The sequence below is a fragment of the Tympanuchus pallidicinctus genome, unplaced genomic scaffold (genome assembly GCF_026119805.1).
Source record: "Tympanuchus pallidicinctus isolate F22 unplaced genomic scaffold, pur_lepc_1.0 scaffold3, whole genome shotgun sequence".
In the NCBI taxonomy this organism is placed as follows: domain Eukaryota; kingdom Metazoa; phylum Chordata; class Aves; order Galliformes; family Phasianidae; genus Tympanuchus; species Tympanuchus pallidicinctus.
The window spans coordinates 32,077,099-32,093,846 of NW_026294747.1; the positions used below are offsets into that span (position 1 = coordinate 32,077,099).

At 34.2% G+C, this 16,748-nt stretch overlaps 1 protein-coding gene across 6 annotated transcripts in view; it reads right to left on the reverse strand.

Annotated features, from left to right (window-relative positions):
* NOVA1 (NOVA alternative splicing regulator 1) overlaps positions 1 to 16,748 on the reverse strand; it is a 128,969-nt gene that overhangs the window by 26,875 nt on the left and 85,346 nt on the right. For all 6 annotated transcript variants that reach the window (XM_052696313.1, XM_052696312.1, XM_052696316.1 and 3 more), the window contains one exon: positions 6,576 to 6,742. In XM_052696313.1, the coding sequence (XP_052552273.1) occupies positions 6,576 to 6,742 (167 nt within the window). The remainder of the gene's footprint in view (positions 1 to 6,575; positions 6,743 to 16,748) is intronic.

Here is a 16,748-nt window from a genome sequence, read left to right on the forward strand (position 1 = left end):
TAAATTCACATAACAGAGTTTTTGAGACTGAAACATTTGTAGTGTAATTGAAGCTCTCCTGAAATCACATCTTCCCAGGTGGCAGGTAAGTCACAATTCCTACTGAATACCACTTTTCGGAATCTTGCAGTTTTGTTCTGTTTTCCTTCCTTAAAGATTTTGCATAAGTTATGTGAGCAAACAAATAGAAGACAATATTTACAGGGAAGAAAATGCTTTTTCTTTGTCTGTTTTTTACTTTTTTCCCACTCTCTATTATAAACCTTTAGAAGAGATTTTAAGTAATAAAAAATTTTGAAGTAAAATTGAGTTGTATTTGAGTTCTCGTATTTTCCAAGTTCAAGAAAATACTTCTTCCTTGTTTTTCTCATTAAAAATGCTCTCAGGCTTTACAATATACTAAAGGTGCAGAAAGATGGCCACAGCGTGACATTTGGATGCTTTGTACTTTTAGCTTGCAAAATGAAGACACATTTGCATCACAGAAATACAGAATATGTACACTAAAACTGCATGGTGTTCCAGAAGGCTTAGTGAGACCTCTTTCCTGTAACTCTGTGAACTGTCTAATTAAGATCAACGTATAAATGACAAAGGTCACATCTTTATATATATATAAATTATATATATATATATATACACACAAACTAAGAAAAGATAAATATTGTACTGAGACTGTTAGTTTAATTCTCAATATCTATCAGTGTATTTAGTACACACACGGTTAGAAGGAAAAGGCAGAAAATGAAATATTTAGAAATTAGGTTAGAGACATGAAAGTATAAGACAAAAAAAAAAAAAACAAAAAAACATTTAAATGTAAAGATGAAAGTGCATTTACAGTTAACCACTTTCTATTTTCCCACTATAGAGCTTGCTAAACAATTTTGGTCATAACATTATTCATATTACAGTGTTATTATTACCCATCTAATAGTGTGTTTCAGTCTTGAATATAAACATTCGTGCTGGTAGATCAAATTAATTTAATGGGAATATTAATTTGCTTAAGCCAATATTTTAATACATTTTAAAGATAAGATGGTATCTTTTTGGAATATTATAAAATAGTTGAATACCTTCTGCAGCTAGAATACGGAAAAAAAAAATCTGAAAATTCCTGTTACACTGTACAACACATAAGACTGACTTAATAAGGTAGTAAATAGCAGCAAAGAGGAGCCTATCTCAGACTCCTTCTTTTGCTAAATACATTAAATTTTCTTTTCCACCTTCTGTGAATTTTTAAAACTTAAAACTTTACAAAATGATTTTCATCTGAATAACAACTGTGTAAGTAACACATTTTAAAAATGCATTTTTAAAAAAGAAATTACTGAGAACTGCTAAGTTATTTTCAAACAAGACTGTAAAAAGGCTACTTTGATAACCTAAGGGATCTAACATTACTTGCTACCTTTTCTACAAGGACCAAATAAAAACCATTCAGATTGATATTTCATGCTCTTTGCATTTGGTTTTGCTTTTGTGAAAAAGAATATCTAGAGCATAGAACAGGACAGAAAGTAAGTTAGCATATGCAGATAAAATGCTTGCTTACAGGTATGTACAAGGTAATTTCTGTGTGTTTATACACTCTTCAGGATATCTCCTTGAAACAGGAAACAAGTTGTGGTAAGTCTGATCTGAAAGAGAGCTTATCTCATATTTTGCCTTTATTGTATTGAATGAGCATAAAGCAAACTAGCAGGTGCCATTTGGATCATCAGAGCAATTCCTGGATGGAGTGTGTGATTTACGATGAAGATTACAGTGAGGTGGACAAAGAAGGACTTTCTTTTCTCAAAACTTGTCACAGTAACACAGAACTAATGTAAGATGTGGTGTTATGTAGAAATACCAGAAAATTCAAGTAGTTAACCAAACACAGGTAACGTGGACCACAAAACTTTGAGAACTAAAGGAAAAAAAAAAAATCACCTTTTGATTCTGGGCTACTTTGACATTTAGAAAAGTACGATCAAAACTGCAAAGCCTTAGAAAGCTCAAGATAATGAGAACTTCTGCAGTGCTAAATACTACTGTTCATTCTCCTAAAGCAATCTTCTTTCTTCATTCCCCTTTCGAAGCACATACAAGAGCTAGCCATCAGCAATTAATGGAACATTAATTGAGTTTAAAAAGCATTTTTATACACATATGATGATTACACTGAACACTGGTGAAATGAAACAAAATTAAAATATCATAAAATAGTGATCTAGCAGCAGAAGTCAAGTGTACAAGAGGGATAAAACACTAAGTTTTTTTGTGGGACTAGGAATTGGAATGCTGAACTTTTGCCATGGGACCTAATACAAATGACTGTCTCTCTAGTATAGGAAAAATTACTTTTGTTCATCCTGATGACTTGTAAACACACCTGCATAACATATAATTCATGGTTAAGAATGGTAATTGATGCCATTCTTCACTGGTATTCAAACCTGAGAAAGGTTTATGAGAAATTATTGAAAAGATTAAGAGACAGTGATTTACAATACAGCTTATATTCATTATTATCCCCAAATGAAAAATGTGGAGTTTTCTTATAGTCTGCATGTTAATAAGGTTGCCCTAGGTGATACACTCTTTCAGAAGCAGATGCTAAAATAAGAAAAGTTCATCACATGGGAGAGGCATTTTAAGAAACTTCTCAAATCTATTAAAGCTCTAATTTGACCAACTCATATCCAAAGCATAAAAATAAATAAATAAATAAATAAATAAAATCCTTTATTTTAACCAACATATTCTGGTGTGTACTCTTAAAGTCAGGCTCTATTTGAGCACTTAGAAGATAAGCTTTTCATTAAATCTGGTGAGTGGTCCAATATATTTTGTTGTTGATCAGAATTTCTGAAGTAATCCTATTCAAGTAGTTCTTTTCACTGGAAGAAAAAGTATGTACAAATCTGAGTTCAGATACTGAATTTTATACATTTTAAGTATAACATCTGGGAATGTGATTAATGAATGGAACAGAAGTTAAACAATCTACAACAAGTTACTTCTCTACTGAAAAAGTTTAAATAAAAATATTAATTGGAAGTTCTATATGTGAAAGCTTTAGTCCAGATTTTCAAGGAAGAACCTTTGTTGACGTTGTGATAACTAAAGACTTCACAGAATCAATCAGGTTGGAAGGGATCTCAGAAGGCCAGTCAGGATAAACTCTTCGTTATAGCAGAGTTCACTATAAGATCACATGCTCTTCCTTACGTATAATGCTAACCTCTGCAATAGCAAACTGCAGTTCCATATGCTTCCTGGGTAGGCTGCAAAAACACCTTCTACCTATAAAATAACTGCATAGCTGGAAGGAAAATTCTGTCATTGTAAAGAAGCTTCAGTGGTTTCTGAATAAGGTGATGTGATAAGACACTACAGAGTTTTCTCCCACTCTTTATAGTAGCTGCTATTAGTTTAGAGGTGAAATTTAAAGCTCTGTAAGCTAATTATGAAGCCAAAACAGCTCAGTCTCCTGAGTACTTTTATGAAAACTGCATTCTGTTCTCCCGGTTTATAACATGGTAGTACAAAGCTGGTATGATACTTCCTCTATTGGAGAGGTTAGATCCTCATAGCAGTTTCTAGGAAATAAACGAACATAGTCGGTTATTGTTGAACAGTATCTAGAAGCTACAGATATCTGACAGCTATGAAGAGACTATCTATATTTCATAGAAGTAATAGATGCAAACAGTAATGAGTTAAATATTGATCAGACCTGTTCAGGGTACAGACCTACTTGATATTTATTAGTAAGTCTACAGGGTCAGAAGATTAGAAAAAATATTGTCGAGAAGGCTCAAACTGAATCAGACAGATTTGCCTGTGAGGATTCCAACGATAAAAAGTATAAGTTAGAGAGAATGGAACATTTGGATTGCAACTTGATTTGTATAAATAAAAGCCAAGCTATGCTCAGCCTCATTGCACACCTGCGCCTTCCTGAAGACAGAAAGTTCTAAAACTTGAGAGAGGCAGCAAACAGTTTACCTACTAACATTCTTAACTGAAATCATAAACATCTCCTTTCTTTGCTTGCTTCTTATCTGTAGAGAAGTCCACAATGAGAGCTATATCCTCATACAGACACGGGTGATACTTCAAAGCCTCAAGCTATAAGCACCTTCATTCATAAGGGACAGCAGTCCTGTTGTTGTTTTTCTTCTTGCTTGTCTGCTTGAGACAAAATCAACTGAAATATGTCTAAGACCTCCAAGGGAAGGCAAAATTTATAGTTTCAAATCTAATCTTTATCTCATATGCTAAAGCTTATTTCCTCAGCTCACAACATTATACTTCAGAATACTTGAATGATAAAGTTTTTGGGTAATTCTCTAAGAGAGTAAAAGCACATAAAAAGTTTATGTAAAAGAAGAAGCTGTAATTCATACTGCTTGTTTTTCACATGTTAATAGTGATTTGAATGACCAGAATGATCAGGATAGTGTCTAAAATTTTGTCCTGTCTGTTGTAAGAGCATAGCAGCACAGAAGTTCCAGATCATGATTATCCATTATAAAATATCCTTTTACATTTCTTAAATAGAAGTAATTTCTATTTCATTAAGACAGTCGACATTCTGACAGCGGAGTATACTTCACTATAAACTCTATCTAACAACTAAGCTAATAATTTCAAATCTTGGTTAAAAAAAAAAACCAAAAAAACCCCCAAAAAACAACAAAACAGAATTAGACTTACACTGTCAATATTTATATATTAGGAAATTATCATGAACAGATGTAACTTCCTTAAAACAAAATTAAAACAATTTACGTAGTTGAAACTGTTCAACATATGAACAAGCATATCTGCAAATGATAGACAGGTGTTCACCTGTATGTGCACAGATGATATGTTTAAATTATAAAATGTGGAGCCAGAAAAAACATACTAGAATCATGTAAGAAATATATTGTATTCAGCCTGTGTCTAGACTTCAGTGGTAGCAGCTCTAATATCTAAACCATCACTCCAGAAGTTAACATTTCAAGCATGGAATCAAATGAATAAAAGTAAATAAACAAAAAAGAACCAAAAAAAAAAAAAAAAAAAAAGGAAAAAGAAAACAAAAATACAATGAGAACTAACCACACCACCACCAACTTCACAAGTAGTTTTCTTTAGAACTAATTCCTCCTCAGCTTCTGTGTGGAAAAACTACATCAAATTGAGAAACAAGACAGGAAGCATTAAGGAATATCACTATGCAGCTCTGTAATCTAGTTTCTCAGTAGTGACTTGAAAAGAGTTTCACTTACATTGCAAAGTGGAAAAGCACTTTTTACAGCAATAAATAAAATTCATTTCCCACTTGGTTAAGAGGTAACGGCATAAAATCTAACATTCTACAGGATGAAAAGACATTTAAAGCACAGATATGCTCTTCAGGTTTCTCTCTCTTCCTCTCCTCTCCACCTCAGGCACAAACATTTTCATGTCTAATAACTGAGAGACTAATTCTAAAAATTGAGGCTTTTCATTTTAGTATTTTCTTATAAATTACCTAGAGGGTTTTTTGTTTGGTTTCGTTTTTTACTGCAAAAGTATAACATGTAGAGAAAATAGTAGTAATAATTAGAAATCACATACAGTGGCTTGGCACAGTTTCATCCATTTAAAACAGTGTGTTCATTTACCACATCTTCATTTATACGTTCTGTGTATGGCTTTACATAGAAAGTAAAGTAATTGCAGTTACTAAATTACTTAATAGGACACTGAATCTAGTAGTAGATTCAGTAGCTAGTGTAGAGGACCAAACAAACTTATCCTACGTAGAAAAGGTGAGAAACTAATGTTCACTCATTTCCTTCTTCACCTTTTTCTAATTCAATAAAATGGAAAATAATTTATTTAAAATTTTATGTGACGAATTCCACATTCTCCTTATAGAAAATTATTTCTTTAAAATTAGAATTGTTTTGGGAATTACAGTGAACCAGAAAAAACACTAATCCAATGATATCTTGAAAAAATATTTTGCATGTCCTATAGATACTGAAATAAGACAATATAAAACAGGCAACAAGATGCCAAAAATAACAGAAAATGAGTAGTAGATAACATCCCAAATAAGTTATCTTTATATTTTCAAATTCTCACATGTAGTATTTTTAAGTATATATTTAAAGGTCTAAAATACAATTAACATTTTTGGGTTTGTTTTTGCTTTATTTAAGATACATGAAAATAGTAAAAATTCTTTTAATTCTCTAAAGATTTACAAGAGGCTCATATTTTTAATTTTAAACTTTAGCAATCCTTTTTAACTAAAACCTAGATGTGTATTATTGCCTAATACAGTAGAGAAGAGTTTACGAAAGAAACACATTAGAGTCTGAAATTTGTAAAACACTAAAAGAACTGCTGGGAAACTTGGAACATGCAGGCATAAAAAAGAAGTGGACTAGCAATTTAGTAAATCACTAAAAAGGAAAATAACATGTTCTGAAGGAACATATTTTGTTCACCCTTTGCTGCCTTAAAATTTTAAAGCTTCTGAAAACAGAAGCTAATTCTAAGGAGTTGATGTGACTCTCTATTCCCAACCAAAAACTCACTTGTTTGATGCGGTCTGGATTGACAGTGGTCTGTGGCTGTAGGATGCTGACAGGCTCTGTCTTGGCCACATTTTGAGGCATTTCTCGAATCTTCTCTGCAATGAAGCCATGAACTGCATTTAGTGCTTCAACTGTTCCCTGGATCAGACACACCCGCTCTGTAGTACCTGAAAGAAAAAAGTTGATCAAATGGGTTTGTCAGAACTCTCAAATCACTTGAATTATGTCATAAAGATGGTGCTCAAAAGCAGTCTTAACAAAACATCTAGCAGTACCTCAGTAAGTATCTTAAAATGTTTTAAGCAACGCATATTTATGTGGACTCCATAAACATGTAACTTCCCAATCCAGTCTGGACAAAAGACGATTTGTAAGCAATTCGAAAAACTGATTACTGGTAAACTGATTACATTCTGAGCAGTATACTACATCTGTGTCAATACATTTGTCAATATATAGCAAAAAATTCAGAATATTTATGTGACGAGTTATAACAGGTTTTCAATACATCATCTTCAAAATATGATTCTATTTTTTTTTCCCCAAATAACACTAATAAAGAAGGGGGTTGAATGACATAAGTGGAAGCGACCACTGTAAATGAAGCTTGTTTCCTGCATGTAGCTTTCTTGATGCCTACTTTTCTACATGGATTCTTCCTCCCCTCAGAAACAACTGTGGTTTTTATGTAAAGCAATCCAGCTCTAAGAAAATGCTCTGGGGAGTCTTTACACTGCAGTATTAATTGTCTCCTAAATGATGAGATGTGATGTGGATTGATCAATGCAGCTAATGCAAGTGTTCTCTAGGTCAGCAGACAACACATTGAAACCAAACATAGATCAGGTTACATCTAAGCTACTGGAGTCTGATGTGGAAAGCACTTAACAAGGATGACTGCTGTCAAAACATATGAAAGGAGAACAGCCACTGCTAAACAGGAATTTCATTGGACTTGGCAGTAAGTGACTAGAGGGTAAGCTACTGTCTGTGTTATTTTAGAACACACAACAGAGTAGACACACATTTAATCATACTACTTAGTCCAAACAACATGCATTCTAATACGCATAAACCAGAAAGCAGTAAATGGGCATCACTGCTCCATGAAGAAAGAGAATTGTGCAAATGCACACTATACATAGAGTAAGATACAGCTTCGGAACATGTTGTTATAGCAGTCCATTTTCTTTGAAGGTTAGGTCTTAGAATTTCTAACGAAATAAATGAAAAAAAAAAAAGTTGAAAAGAATAGGGGTCTGAAAAAATTGTTCACACACACACAGCTGGGAAATGCTTTAATCTTTTGAAGCAATGTTGTCATATTCCCTCATTTAAGTCTAATGGCTTTTCACTCAGATAACAGTGTACAATCATTTGCAAGAGTCACACATGAAAAACTATCAGACATGACCAACCTGCACAACAAAAATAAACCTATAAATCACTGAAGTTGGTAAGATCTGTCATTTAAAAAACTTCTAGTCCCAATTACTGTCTAACACAAACCATTACATTATTATTTTCAGACATTTAACAAGCCCACTGCAGGTTTCTATGAAAAAAAGAACAATTCAGCCAGCAAGACTTCATATAATCTTCAAAATTTGTATTAAAATTACAAATCTCATTCTTGAAACAGCTTAAAGCTTGAAAAACAAGCTACCAAATGTGTCTTTATGGATTATTTTTTTTGTGTGCAGACTTTGCCAATATATTTTTTAAATAAATTACACATAAATTCAGAGTTGTTGTATATGATTAATTTCCTTTTACATATAAGAAGAAAAAAAACATATACAAGTGAAGAATAGCTTTTCCACAGAAAAATAATAAATGCAGATTTGGTGGTCATCATCTGCAAGTTATTTATGCTCATCAAAAATATATTTATAAAACTAACACAGAAAAAGGGAATTTGAATCAAACAAACAAAGGTTTTTGTTTGTTTGCTTTTAGGAGGCAATTTATAGATCCTAACTTTTGAATATGAAAACAGATATTGAATTAGAAAAAATCTCTCCACAGTTCCACAGGGAGAGAACTAGCAGACACCTAGCATTAGCAGACATCAACCTTAAAAGTAAATAAACAAAATCCTGCTTTGATATTCACTTAAGTTAGGTATGCCTAAGAGCTTAAAAGATTGCATTAACTTTTATCATTCATTTTCCTTCTGACCCCTTTACCTACCTAGAACTTCACTTCTGGCAAACACCCTTTCACAACTACCTCCTATAATATAAAGTCCATTTTAAATGCAGTTGTGAAACTTCAAACTCTCACAAAACAAGCTTCTTATCTAAGAAGGTTAATTACTTATTAATCAACTGATACAGCTTTTAAAACAAACATTAAAATAAATGCAGGATGCAATACGATGAAAGAAGCTAAGAAACTTCATGCTTGCATTGTTATTTGTATTTCTAACAGGCATACACCTATCTATACTAGGTACTATTATGCTTTAAGTGCTTCCTTCAAAGTTCTGATTCAATAAGTGAAAGTTCTACTGCATTCACAACATTCACTAAAAAGTAAAATATGCTTCTGTATTTTGTGAGCCTGAGTAAAAGTATTTTGGGAAACACATTGTACCTTTCAGAAATGAATGTCTGGCTTTTCTGTGTTTCTGTATATTTTTTCATTGGGCTTCTGAATCAATCTTAAAGAGCCTAATGCACTTCCAAGAATAAGGTATCCTCAATGCATCTACTAATTATATCTTCTTATACTTTTCCAGAGTACCATACCAATTTGACTGTGAAAAGTAAAACCTGACAGAGGAGCCACAGCTAATAACTAATGGAAAGGCTAAGTTACAATCTCTCATCAACTAAATTGCATTAAGGTTTTTATTGGATAAATCACAGTACAACTGTCTACTACCCTTAGCATCCCAGGCATTTATTTTTCTGACCAATGATCAAAAGGCCTGTACAGTGGGGTTCTAACACAGCTAGGAAATGTTTCAGCCTGTTACTTACCTCACAAAATTTGGTAAAATATGACTATGCCTTGACACAATTACTCTGGCAATATAAAATAAACAGTCTTTTGTAAATTGCCAGTAATGTCCTTAACATAAACATTCTTCCTTGTCTATAACATTTCCTCTCTGCAATTACATAAAATCTCAATAAATAAAACCAGACAATGAAAAATATGTTTTACTGAAATACATTAGTAATATTTTGTACTTTCAAGAGATGTAAGAGACTTTTATCAGATAAGTGACAAAATGCACATATCCTTAAATGTAACAAGTCACATATGTGCAAAATGTCAAAGAAAGTTCAAGAAGGCACTCTTCTCCATCGATAACTCTCTTTGCTGTACTTGTATTCTCAGTTCTTGAGGCAGCTCTAGTTGTTATTAGTTGAGAACTCATTCCCATCTCCATCACAGAAAGACATCTTTCTCAACACAAGCCTTGATGTGCTAATAGACTTCCCTGACTAGAAGAGGCAACAAGGGCTGGCAGCAATACTAACACTCCCATGTTCTGCATTCATTTTGATTCAGACAAAATAATGTGGGAACTGTTTACACAAAACACATACCAAATTAGAGACTGAAACTTAATATTGCCTGATAAAGTAATTAAAGTAACAGACTCAAAGAGAAAAATCTAATTGAAGTAATCTGTGAAATCAAAAAGAAATAAGTACAGCCTGAAGGAAGCTTCTTTATGGCTCTTTCATAAAACTAGGGCATACTTAACTTAGATACAGATTATCAACCAGACACATTTCGCTTAACTAATGCTCCATTCTTCTTTAACAGAGAGATAAACAGATCCCTTTACTGTTTCTCTGCAATTACACCTTCTGAAATTCCAACTATTAACATTTTCTGCAGCTGATACTTCACATCAGTCAAATGTCTAATAAAAAAGTTTAAACATGTACGAATAACAGTTTGTTTCTTGAAATGTGATGTTAATCAAGTGCAATCAATGATTGTGATTTGCTAAAATCTGGAAAACTGAACATTAGAAATATCAATCTTCCAGTATTTTCTTATCAGGTGTCCTGACATTCACAGGAAGCTTTAGCAGAAACAGGTTACTGCTGAGCCCTTACTGATCATATGCAGCACATCAGTGTGGCCAAAATGGTTAGCTAACTAGATTTCGGAAAAGGCTATTTTACTTAACTGTAGATCCCAAACTCAATCCTTTCCCAGGTCTTCACACAGATTTATGACAGGAAAAGGAGCATTCCAGAGTGCGCACCACTGTGCCCGACTGCACTTTCAGTGGGGTGTAAGAGAATGCCCCAGTGTGATGTGTAACTTCACCACCACAAAATTAGGACAGAACACTACATTTGAACACAAGAGAATCAGTGTGAGGCAACACATAGTCACAAGATATGTCAAAATAAATGCTAGTCAAAATAAAATGATAAAATTTTATTCTATATAGCGATGTTGAAACAAGACAGACTCTCAGATACACTGCTATGAGTTCAAAATAAATCAGCTGTCTTAGTAAGTGTACACAGTCTCCGCAACTTCATTTTGGCTTTTTCTCAAAGTACACAACACAGCAAGATGATAGCTTGAGTTACTCAATTTGCATATATACGGTTGCATCTAGATAAATGTGGCTAGCCATGAACACATGTGCACATACACATTAATATTCACATACTATTTATTTTACGTGTACTGAAAGTTACCTCAAGTACAATTTAGGTAATGAAATGAAACAAAATGAAAACTGCTTCATAGCACCTGAATTTTCATATCTATATGAAAACTTCATGTTCAGAAGTTGCGATCAGGTCACGAGTGAATTACATGAATCTGGGTTTGGTGTACTAATTAGTATGAACTGAGAGACTATTATTCCCCTGCCAGAAATTAAGAAATTAAAGAGATCATAAAATTAAAAAACAGGAGCACCGCACAATTGACAAAGGCTTTGAGGAAATGGAGAGACATCTTGAAAGCAAACAGTCCCTTCTATACAAAATGTTTTGTTGGCTATCAGCTAAGGATATCATGCTAATTTCCAAAACATTAAATTTTACAAACAAAGATAAGGAATTACTATAGTTATTACACTGTTGTAATCCTTGTTTACTGTCTAACATAACTACTTTCCTCTGCTTAAAATTCTTCTAATAAAAAAACTGCAGATTTCACTTTCAAAAGCTCATTAATTTCAATCAAATCAAGAAAAGTTCAGGTATTTTTATTGCTATGGTTTTATGTAGGATGTTACTTAGATGAAAAACAAAAAGAAAATGTGCGTGCAAATGAATGAAAAATTTCTAGAAAATAAAAGCTTAAAAATTGGAAAGGACTGCAAACTGTTGACAGAAATACTATACATTAGTTTATCTGAAAGCAAGGCCTCCTATTTATTTATATGGAAACTACAACGGCTACAAAGAGCACAATACAATACAGCAAATTCTGAGCTACAAGATACTCTTTTTAAACATAGCCATCACCATTAGCAATGCATTTTTTGCCAGTGATGAACAAGACTTGCATGCTGCGCATGTAAAAATCTGTAATAGAGGAAATGACCCACTATTTCAAAGTTGCTATGACGACATTGTTGATTTCATCAACAACATATAACATAGCCACATGTCATATGATAACATTTTCTTTCATCAGCCCAAATAGATGAAAACCAGAAAGTGTGAAGTCCAGACTATATGGTGGGTGTGGTAGGACAGTTCAGACAAGATTGGTAATGTGCTCCACGGTCTTCAAACTGGCATACAGTCTGCCATTACCATCTTGCAAGAAAAAGATTGTCTTCTTCTCTGGACTGACTGGAACTTTGAGCCTTCATCTTAGTCAGAGGTGCAATGTAGCAGACAGAATTCCAGGAAATCCAGTAGTATCACTCCTTTCCTATTTTCTAAGACCATGCACATCACTTCACCAGCTGAGGGCTGTGTCTTGAGCTTATTCTTCAGTGGGAGATTCTCATATCACCACTCCACGGTTTGCTGTTTTGACTTCAATCCTAGTGAGGACACCACATCTCATCTCTAGTACTGATGCAGTCCGGGCATCACATTCAGCTTTGTATTGATCCAGGAGATCCTGACAAACTTGTATATGGTGTTCTTTCTGATCCTTTCTGAGCATTTCTGGGACCCACCTGCTGTAAACTCTCCAATATTCCAGTGCTGCCACCATTATTTCCAACGCATTGAAGCTGATATTCATCTCCTTACAATGTTTCCAGCTCATAAGCTGCCAATTCATGTGGATGAGATGATCAAAACACTCTTCATTTTGTGGTGTGATAGCTGTGCACGATTGTCCAGAACATGGCTTTAACATCATTGGCATCACTGCTGAAGTGCACCACCCATCACCTCACTGTGCTCACATTCACTGTTTGGTCTCCATCAACATTCAGCAAGCGCCAATGAATATCAATGGGTGCAATTTTTATCTGCATGGAGGAATTCAATTATACACCTTTGCTTCATACACAGTTCCTTGTCAGGCACCATTGTGTCAGACTGCCCCTCTGCTGCCATCTGTTAGATGGCAACAACGTGTAACTGAATACTGGCAGGAAGGTTCATTTTGTGCTGCCATACCACCAACATCCACTTCTGACATCACAGGCCAGCAAAATAAAACAGGAGGCATAACTTTTAGAGCAGCTTTCATACTTTTTGCTATATTTTCTTATATCTTTTTTCTAATAATGTGATAGTAGATTGCTTAATATACTTGTAGGATTACTAAGGTTCCAAGAATTTTGCTGTTAATTTTTTTTTTTTTTACCCAAACAGTAAACACTATTTATCTAAATAAATAAATAAGTTCAAATTAATGAAATACATCTAAGATTGATGAAAATGCAAAGGTCTCTCAGAAAAAGAAAGCTGTCAAAATCATTAAAATTTAAGCACATAAAATATCCCCATAAGATCAAATTTGATGAAAGAAAAAGGATTTGACCTAATTTTTGCAAGACAACAGAATATATAGATATAAAAAAAATCTGTTTTTCAAGATATCTGAAATGAACTTCAATAAGAACAAAAGCTCAAGAATATTTTTCATGCAAAGCTATGTTCAGTTGGCAGTTAAAGCCTCTATGCTATGCTACAGTAATGTAAACCTTTGTTAATAGTGCCTCCTACACATACATTTACTGAAAGAAAATCACTTCCATTTAAGCAGTAAAATATACTTTAAGTTGTAGGAAGTGATGCATCTTACAATTTGAAGTGATAACAGTTCAAATCATCATGGAAGTTTTTCTCCAAAAAATAATTTCTCAGGTTTCATAGTTTAAAAATCTGTGAAAATTTGTGGAACTTTTTTTTTAGATAAGGCCAGAAGGTCAAGAAATCAAAATACCTAATACGCTCATTACTATCTATTTGTTCAGAAAAAGCAAATAAAATATTCCAGGTAAAAGAGCTACACTAAGCTTAGAAATTATTCTAAATCTAGAGAAAAATTCCTAGTACTTGTACACTATAAATACACTTTTTTATTGTGTGTATATTTTAAATATATTTTAAGTAAAAAACAGAAAGCGAGCATGCATTTTTTTTTTTTTAACAGCATTCCGTATTGCTGCTGTATGGTTTTTAAGTCACTATCCTTCAAAAAAAAAAAGCCTTTCAAAAATCAATATCACAGAAAAAAAGGCATTTCACATAAGGATAAAGCATAGAGAAAGGTTATATCAATCATAGCTATAGCAAGGGCTGTAGCATATAAATTACTCCATGTTCCAATCCAGAAATATGAGAAAAGGATGCATACAGATGTATATTTTCATTCTAGAAAGAATGCTGTCAAGTGAAAAATACATTTCTGACCCAAATAATTTAAGTAGTAGTATTAATGAAAATACTTATACATGTGCAAAAGAAAGAAGTAACATGGAATAATAAGTCAACAGCAGAGAATCACAGAATGGCCAGGGTTGGAAGGGACCTTAAGGATCATGAATCTCTAACCCCCCTGCCACATGCAGGGCCACCAACATCCCCCATTTAACGCTAGACCAGGCTGCCCAAGGCCCCATCCAGTCTGGTCTCAAACACCTCCAGGGACGTGGCATCCACAACCTCTCTGGGCAGCCTGTTCCAGCACCTCACCACTCTCTCTGTAAAGAACTTCCTCCTGAAGTCTAACCTAAATCTTCCTTGCCTCAACTTAAAACCATTTCCCCTTGTCCTGCAGTTATCAACCCTTTCAAAGAATTGATTCCCCTCCTGTTTGTAGGCTCCCTTTAGGTATTGAAATGCTGCAATAAGGTCACCCCGCAGCCTTCTTTTCTCCAAGTTGAACAAGCCCAGCTTCCTCAGCCTGTTTTTGTAAGGGAGATGCTCCAGTCCCCTGATCACCTTTGTGGCTCTCCTCTGGACCCTCTCTAACAGCTCTTTCTTGTACTAAGGGCTCCAGACCTGGACACAGTACTCCAGATGGGGCCTCACAAGAGCAGAGTAGAGAGGGACAATCACCTCCCTGTCCCTGCTGGCCACCCCTCTTCTGAAATGGAGCCCGGGATACCACATTCTTTCAAGCTGCAAGAGCACACTGCTGGCTCATGTTAAGCTTTTCTTCCATCAGGACCCCCAGGTACTTCTCCACGGAGCTGCTCTCAAGGACTGCTTGCTTCCAGTCTGCATAGATGCCTGGGATTCCTCAAGCCCGCGAACAAAACCTTGCACTTGGCTATGTTGAACCTCATTAGGTTCACCCAGACCCTTATTTCAATTATGGGAAATTTTGTTTTTTTTTTTTTCTTTACATTTTAACTTCTACTGTCGTTTTCACTGCAGCAGTTGGCCCAAGGTTGTATTGTGTTGGCATTACCAATTATGAATATTGCGTGAATTGTACCCAGTCTCAGAATCTCAGACTTTCTATATTTGCAGGTTTCTTGCTAACATGCTATGGAATTCAAAACCTGTGAGACTTCGGGACTTTAATTTAAGCCTGTGGCAATGAAGATGCAGCTGTTCATTTATAAGCAATCATCACAGCTACAGAAGTTGTAAAATTAAATTTGAAAAGCCACTTTCCTGAACTTTTAAAATGATTAAATTATAATAGAATCAGTGCTACTTTTTATTAGAAATACTTTTACTCATTAGCTTTCCTCCAAGTTTAAAATAAAACGAAGACAATTACACATAGTATTTCACCTGAGTTTGCACCAGGTTAGCATTGCAGATTATGTATCAGTATTTGATTATTTTGCTCCTCACATACATAATGTTTGCTCCTCACATACATAATTAGAAGATATCATCAACCATGACCCAGTTGAGAGTCTTTTGCAGATGGTATTATAAATTTTATTCTACACCGGCTCAGCTGCAACTAAACATTGCTAACAGAATTTATTTAAATAAAACTTCCATCAGTGAATCAAACCACAATTATAAACTGGGGTTTCTTACTCATTAAAGAAATGCCTTCAAATAAAAACACAGACGAACAATGCAGTTTTTCTCAATATGTGAAATCTACAGGTCTCCTCTCTGTTGAAAGTATAACATTGTATCAGTGAAAAATGGATTTTCATATGTTCGCATCTGTAAGTTCCTACTTTTAACTATTAATCATCTTTTTAGATGACTGGGACAGTATCCAGGGTGAAATGGCTGACCATGAGAGAGTCCAGAAATCCTCTAAGATACTGCCAATGCTCAATTTTTGCTCTTACAGTTAGGTAAGATCCTAAAAGCTTGACAAGTACTGCAAAGTGCCAGGACAATCAATTTTTATCAGTGAAAATATTTACAAACACATGACAGAGATACGATCACACTATCATGGTTTTCTTTTTTGGTGAAAAGAGGAAATTTCCCTTTGTGAGAAGCAACTGCAGTGTTTCTTAATGTTTTGTTCTGAGTACAAATATACAAAAAAAAAAAAGTGTATTTTCAAATTGACAGTAAACAAGATATCAGTTCTCTGCAGACAGCCAGCAGCTTAAGAGTCAAGAAGCAGTTTTTGTTCTTTGTTTCCTTTTTCCTTTCCTAAAAGTTTTCACTTCAGTAAAAATAAATAAATAAATATATATATACACCCTCAGAAGACAAATTGTAAAGGAGCGCAAGACTCCCAAAAGACATAAAAGCAGAGTTTTTGTGATTTTCTTACACAGAAGGAGCTCTAATCTCCTTTGTTTATAGATCTATCTTGTGACAC